General features: G+C 33.8%; 1 protein-coding gene across 1 annotated transcript; it reads right to left on the reverse strand.

Moving 5' to 3' along the window:
• Positions 1-520: 520 nt before the first annotated feature.
• LOC107827529 (organelle RRM domain-containing protein 2, mitochondrial-like) lies at positions 521-7,177 on the reverse strand. The gene is made up of 4 exons (XM_016654681.2): positions 6,967-7,177; positions 6,305-6,373; positions 6,104-6,210; positions 521-930 (listed from the first exon to the last, which is right to left on the reverse strand). The coding sequence occupies exons 1-4, from the start codon at positions 7,121-7,123 to the stop codon at positions 799-801; spliced, it is 465 nt and encodes a 154-aa protein (XP_016510167.1). The 5' UTR covers positions 7,124-7,177; the 3' UTR covers positions 521-798.
• Positions 7,178-8,191: the final 1,014 nt, after the last annotated feature.

The following is an 8,191-nucleotide window of genomic DNA, read 5'->3' on the forward strand; positions in this document are numbered from 1 at the left end:
ATCCGCCTCTGCCTGGAATACAATCATGAAATTGAAATTGCCGAGCTTTACATTTGAAACTTCAACACAGTCATTCCTTAGTAGCTCGTTGCTACAGCTTCTATAAGCACTCTGAGTGTTTACAAAACACGTAGTTAAGCGAAAAAGGGCTTAATAAAAGATATTGTTTTTACAATTCAATTAGTTTAACAATGTCAGATCTTCTGAAATTAATAATTAGCGTAAGTGAAGTTACTACATAAAATCAAAGGATTTCCAACGGCCCAATAATCAAAACAAGAAAGTAGTAGAGAATGCAGGTTTTAGTCGCACTAACACAAGTTTCGTTCAGACACACAATCAAAACTGTAATTATAATGTAGCAAATCTTCATTCTTCATTTGCTCGTCCAATTGACTACAATCCAAACTAGTTTAAATCAACTATATAATTTTATTCCTTCCGCTCGAGCTAATTTAATTCCAATATCAAATACAAACAGACAATTTTGCATTCTAGCGAAGTGGGAAAAGCAAAAAGATCAAGCAAAAGCCATGCTTACAAGAGCTAAGCCTTCAAATACAAACAAATCAACTTAAGCATTTGGAACTTATAGATAGATCGATTCATACATGTCCAAATTGGAAAGAACATCAACTTGGGTCTGATCAATTTTATATCACCAAACACCAGGTAACTGAACTTCCAAAAAATGGATACATGTACTATTTAGTTTACACCATTGAAGTACCATGGTTCATAAAGAATTCGGCTTTGAGCAGATGCAAGATATCCCAATCAAGGCGAGCTGATACAAGTTCACATGTTATTCCTGCCATACGAGGGTCCATTGTAATTGCCATATCCACCGGCTGTGTTATCGTTCTGTATGGAAGGAGGTGGAGGTCTTGGTCTCGCATACTCAGCAAAGATGACCCATCCATCAAGGAACTACAAATGAGAAAGTGAAAAGAGTATAACTTAATCCTCAGGGAACTATAAAACAGTGAAGCAGCATAATTTAATCCCCTATACATGGAAACTACTATATTAAATGTCATGCATTAGGAACGTGTCAAGGGTTTTAAGACAAATTTGAAGCACATCTATTAACTAGCAACCACAAAGCAGTTTTGTTAATAATCCGGTCTCACAAAATTTGGTGTTGTACCAAGAAGCACCTAAGTAAACTAACAAGAAAAATTCATTTTTTCACATGCATGTACCTTACCACATTAACACGCTCGGGATGCTATTATAGCCCTGTATATGGAACAATTGGCAAGCTAAAAGTAAAAACACAACAGCTATGAAGAAAAGACACTCAGAAGAAGTTCACAGTACAAAATATCGGGGATAATAGTTTGTACTTGCTTTGATCTTATTATGAAGTCAGTTTTTTGTCTACAGTCTATTCTTGATATCTTTAAACTTATTTAAAAAATCAAACTTTCCTATTCTAAATCAGTCTCCTCTCAAATCAAAAATAAAATCAAACTTGTCAAGCTGAGGTCCAATTCTGCTTCCATAAGCATAAAACTTCAGTACACATAAGCGATTTACAAATATAGATAATGGAGCACGCATGTATCATAGGCCTTAAATACCATTAACATGATGTGCAAGTTTTGGACGCTTCAGTATCCGTGTACATTGTACAATAAAGCCTCTATAACAACTACCCTATATAACAACATTTCAGCAGGGACAGCTCAAGCACATGCGGGGCCTAAGGCCAAAATTTAATACGAGGCCTAAATTTTTAAAAGGAAGTTATAAGATATATTGCTATTTGAAATCTAATCTTCTAGCTTTTTGAGATATAAAGTTGTTAATGATCTTTTTTATAATCAATTTTTTCTAATAATTCTTTTTCAATTGATATTATAGACAACTCATCTAGTCTTTCTTGAGATATTGTTGATTTTAGATAAGATATTATAGAGCAATAGAAGTATAAAACTATTGGAAGCTTAAAAGTATTGTTGAATACTTGAACTAATAAAATCTTGAAGAAAGAATATGAATAAGAATAATAAAGAGAAAGACAAAAAATATGTAGGGTTTTTGAAATATGAAAAGATTGGTAAAAAGAAAGATTGACTTGAACAAATTAAGGGAGAGTAAAAATTTTACACGTTCTCTAATGAAGGAGTAAAAAGTAAAAAATTGGAACGTTGAAAACTATTCATCTACTCATTTTTAAGTAAATCAAATTATTACTTTATATTTATATATAATAAAGAGTTTTCTTTCCTTTTATATAAAAAACTCTACTTTTGTATTAAAAGTATTAAATATTATTTTTTAAACACCTATAAACCTATTATTTTTTAAAAATGGGCCCCCAAAATTGGGGGGCCTAAAGAATGGACCTTACCTCTTATAACATTAGAGTCGGCCTTGCATTTCAGTATACAGTCAAATTTCTCTATAACATCCTCGTTTGTACTGATATTTTTTTGCTTTTATAGCAATTGGTTATTAAACGCTTGTAACATCATTTAGTGTTTAAATATGTTTGGCTATTATAGGCAAAAACTATCCAAAAAATTAAATCTTTTCATGAGCGACGGTGGGATTATCCTCTTTGTATCTACATAATGCTACCGTTGTTTCTAAAGGAATAGGTTGATGTTTCAACCCCATATGACATTTTAAATTCATATTAATTGAATTATAACATTAGAGTCGGCCTTGCATTTCAGTATACAGTCAAATTTCTCTATAACATCCTCGTTTGTACTGATATTATTTTGCTTTTATAACAATTGGTTATTAAACGCTTATAACATCATTTGGTGTTTAAATATATTTGGCTATTATAGGCAAAAACTATCCAAAAAATTAAATCTTTTCATGAGCAACGGTAGGATTATACTCTTTGTATCTACATAATGCTACCGTTGTTTCTAAAGGAATAGGTTGATGTTTCAACCCCATATGACATTTTAAATTCATATTAATTGAATTTTAAATTTATATGGGGTTTAAACGCCAATCTATTTTTTTAGCAACAACAATAACATTGTGTCGATAAAAAGAGGATAATACTACCGTCACCCATGAAAAGAAATTGACTTTCTGGATAATTTTTGTCTACACCAGCCAAATAATATTTAAACGTCAAATGTTGTTACAAGCATATAACAGTCTATCGCTATAAAGGCCAAAAAAAGGTCAGAACAAATGAGGATGTTTCTTCTCTGCCTTCTTTCAAAAGCCTAGCTGAATTAAAATGTCCTTTAGTGTGCCCCGCATGGTCCACATAATTCAAAACCATCTTAAAATCTCCATTAAAGTTGTGACACTATTTGACACTGCAAAAGAAGGTGGTTCACGTCCTCCACTAAATATTATACACATAAAACACCAACTAATATAAGTGAACCTTCTCTTCCTCAAGTATTCAACGGTCAGGATCGCTCCTCTAGCCACCAACTATCCAAATAAGCATACATTTCTTGGAACACTAGGAATCCAAACTAACCTAAAGGAATAGATTGACGTTTCAACCCCATATGACATTTTAAATTCATATTAATTGAATTTTAAATTTATATAGGGTTTAAATGCCAATCTATTTTTTTAGCAACAACAATAACATTGTGTCGATAAAAAGAGGATAATCCTACCGTCACCCATGAAAAGAAATTGACTTTCTAGATAATTTTTGTCTGCACCAGCCAAACAATATTTAAACATCAAATGTTGTTATAAGCATATAACAGTCTATCGCTATAAAGGCCAAAAACATGTCAGAACAAATGAGGATGTTTCTTATCTGCCTTCTTCCAAAAGCCTAGCTGAATTAAAATATCCTTTAGTGTGCCCCGCATGGTCCACATAATTCAAAACCATCTTAAAATCTCCATTGAAGCTGTGACACTATTTGACACTGCAAAAGAAGGTGGTTCACGTCTTCCACTAAATATTTGCACATAAAACACCAACTAATATAAGTGAACCTTCTCTTCCTCAAGTATTCAACAGTCAGGATCGCTCCTCTAGCCACCAACCATCCAAAATAAGCATACATTTCTTGGAACAATAGGAATCCAAACTAACAAATGTGGGAAATCTCCTGATCTTTGCCTAGCTTCTTACTATAATAAGTTAGAGAACAATGGGATAGTTCTCAATTAAGACTTGCTACGTTGCTAGCTTGAGCAAAGTTGGGTGTCCCTCATCTATAAGTATAGATCCCAAGGCCGCAAAGAAAGGTATGTTATTTCACTTGCTTGATGGCGGGGAGTGCAATTCTAACGGTCGAACGCTTGAGAAGGAGGATCACAGTATCAATTGGTAATTCGATATATGACGAGAATCATCTCTTACTAAATCGCTAGGTAGAATCACATTTGTGGTGGGAGCTTTTAAGATGGTTCAAAGTACAATGGACCATGCCGGATAACGCGAAAGGGTGCTCTATTTAGTTGTGCTTTTAGAGGACGAATAAGAAGGCGCCAAGCATGGGATGTTGTTGTGATAGCACCTATGCGAATAGTTTGGAGTGAGAGCATAGAAAGGGCTTGATTTTGTACATATAAGGACCAGGCTCTTGATTTTAATGTCTTTTTGGTGTACCAATGAGGTTCTTTTTATAGAAACATATCTTTTTGTAGATTCTCGATTTTTTGGCACTTGATGTCTTTCTTTTCTACCTATAGCAAGTTCGAGTCTTGTTAAAGTAGGGTTTTTCATTACAACATTTAAAAATGTTTGATATGAGGTAAGGCATTCTTCAAAGATGTTTTATACAAGAACATATTTTCTAAATAACAATTCAATATTTGGTTGGTAAATTGCGGTAATGAAAGAGAAATCGGTCGCATAAGAAGGTGATGGTGATATTTTACGATAGTCATAACTAATTAATAGAGTTTACATGTCAATAAAAGCAGCTGATATAGAGTATACAGCAGAAGAAATAATAGAAAAGAAAGGCTTGCACCCTTAGAGTACAAAAGTTTATTCCTCATTTTGGTTTAAATATTTCCTTATTGAGAAAAAGATTTTCATCAGGGAAAAATTGCCACGACATTATACGTCATACTAGACAAGCCTTTGGAGTAGCACCTCAATTTATTAGTTTTAGACAGATGAAATAAATCTAATATTTATCTTGGGAACGAAAAAGTTATGTCGGAAACAACATTTTCTAAACAAAGTTTTGGATTTCAAAAGGATTGATGGCCAGTTAACTTATGTTGATTTCAACTAGATATGTAACAGATAAATAGAAATACCTTCTTGTCAAGCAACAAGATAAGTCGATATTAATTTTGCAGCCCACACCATCAAATTCAACTTAAATCTTCTTTCAAGACTTCCTCAACACACCAATAGTGTGTCGGTAAATAATAAGGACCAAAGAATGAAAATCTCCAAATTAATCCCAAAAAGAGAAAAAGTAAAAGGAGGGACGTGCTTAAGAATGCTACTAATATCCACACTGGAACACAAAATCCAAAGGGGGATGCTTAATTTAGGCTGAAACTTAGAAGACATGCTCCTTTGGTTGATTCTATGGGAATGTAGAGCTTAAGGTTCTTCGTCTCCCTATCCCGTGGAATTAGTCGAGGTGAACGCAAGCTGGCCCGGACATCACGGTTATTAAAAAAAAGGTTCTTCATCTCCCTATTTTCTAGGTTTTATGACTCTCCTTTCATTTTGAGCACTTCAGCCATGAAACATATGAGAAGCCTTCGCACTTGATGCTTATAACTGTACTGTGTTTCTTAATTATAAAACCTGAATTGCTGGCTATGAGATATAATAGAGAATGTTAACAAAAAGTTATGACCACCTTAGGACATTCCAACACAAAAGTGTCATGTCATTTTATCAAACTTTCCTAATGTTTAAGCAACAAAGAATTTAAACCACAGATCATATTTATTCCCAATTAATATATAAGATGCCCATACTCCACCCTTATCTTGATAAGAACAGAAATTCAGATCATTATCCCCAATCAGTAACGAAAAATAAATATGTAATATAATATAACAGCTCTAACTATTCTTGCTTTAGTCATCCTGTTGGAGGTTAACAGTCAAAGTTATGTGCAAGTAAATTTGCTCACTACCAGAAAAAGAGGCAATCTAATATCACAACTCACCTGGCCATCCAAGCCCTTTATACCAGCTGCAGCATCTTCCAAAGTTGCATATCTAACAAAACCAAAACCCTTTGAATAACCAGACACCCGATCTGTCACCACTCTAGCTGCAAAAGCAAAACAAATTACATAAATATATTTATATTTTTTCATAAGATATTATCATGTTGCATTTTATCCAGTGAGATAAGTAAAACATACCATTGACCACTTCACCGTGTTTGGCAAATGCTTCGCGAAGCCCTTCTGAGGTAGTACGCTTGCTAAGACCTGGATACCAAACAAATGAAAAAACAAGTGAGAACTTTAGTTACTGAAAAAGATACCAGTTTCATCTGTCCCTAACCAGTTCCTCATCCAAAACATGGTTAACACGAATTTGAAAGCAGCAAACACAATTTTCCATTATCAAAACTAACATAATAAAGATACTAGCTGAGACCATGTGAAGCTACAAACGCATAACTCCTGACTTGTAATAAACAAGCGAAGAGAAAGTCTGAGAAACAATAAGAATATTTCTTTAGAAAACATTGAAGGAACCATAAACAGCTAGTGATGTTCATTTCTCAACAAATATACATCATTATCACCAAATAGACTCATCTCATTTTTCACAATAGATCCGACACTGAAAACAAATTACAAAATGGTTTCCAAGAAAAGTTCTGATCCTTATTGCATAAGAGAACAAATCCAAAAAGAAATCTTTTTCTGGTTATTTAAATTCTGAATTGATACAATTAAATCAATAAACTGCAAGGAGAATCCGAAGAAAAAATATACTAAGAGAAAAAGAACAAAAAAGTGAATAAGGAATTATTAATGATAACTCTTTTTTTGGCATACGAAAGGGAACTAACCAGAAACAAAGAGATTGGTGGATGGTTCAGCCGGCGGCGGCTTCTCTACTTGTGGCTGAGGTGGACTGAAAGGAAAGTTGGAAGAAAATGTAGAGAAAAGCGCCCGTAGACCTCGGGATGCTGCCGGAGTAGTCGTCGCCGCCGCTCGTAAGGCCATTAGGATTTAGGGGTTTAGGTACAGAGACTATTCAGGGTTTTAGATTTGAATAGGAGAAAAATGATAGGGGGGCTTTTATAGAAATATCAAGTATCCACTACTTTAGAATCGGGTTACGGGTTTGAGTCCAGTTGGCCGAATATCACAGGGATTAATGATGGGTAAAGTTCAAAACTAGCCATTTTTACTTAGTTTAGCTATACTAATTTTAAAACTTATTTAATCAATAATGGGTTTGACATCGTCCCGTCACCAGCGAACCCATCCTTGTCCACTGCCCCGATGTCTCTTCATATATTACATTGATAGCTATCAAAAAGTTTTGAATTTTTAATTTTAAATTTAAATTTTTTAAAATTATTATTTATTTGGATTTGGTATTATTTCAAACGATCGAAAATATCTTTTAAAATTTATATCTCAATTTAAGGGTGTTTGGTGAAGATTAAAGTTGATTTTGGATGAATTTTCATATTGAAACTCGAAGAGGACGGAGATGAAAACTATATTAAAATTGTATTATAGTTGTATGAAAATTATATTTAGTTATATTCTGTTGTAGTTGTATTTTTTGTATGATATAGTATGAAAGTTATAAATAAGTTTTGTTATAAATATGGTAGTTGTATTATTTTTGTATAATTGGTGTATAAAGTTGTAAATAAGTTTTGTTACCCAATCTCAGTACATGAACAAAGTTCATGATCCTAGAGAAAAGTGACCTAAAAATTGGAAATAATTTTTCAGTCATCACGATTTTGTTCGACTCACAGATTTTTTTTTCCTGATATGAAGGATACTTCACGATACTTGAATCTGCGTTGGGGAGGGGATTGCCTACATGTCTAGTTAGCTTGAATGAAAGCGTAAGGCAAGCCAAGGGCTAGTAGCAAGGCATTGGGAATCGTAGACTGCTAAGGAGAGAGGCCAGTCTTCCTACTTAGCATATGATTTAGTTAGGAAGTGACTTTCTTCTTCTCCACCTGTCGATCAAGGAGCAGCCTTATGTTTTCCTTTGTACTATTTGACAGCAGTCATATGCCGAGTGTCGGGTCGTTATTGCTTGGA

Source organism: Nicotiana tabacum, chromosome 21, assembly GCF_000715075.1.
Source record: "Nicotiana tabacum cultivar K326 chromosome 21, ASM71507v2, whole genome shotgun sequence".
Lineage (NCBI taxonomy): Eukaryota > Viridiplantae > Streptophyta > Magnoliopsida > Solanales > Solanaceae > Nicotiana > Nicotiana tabacum.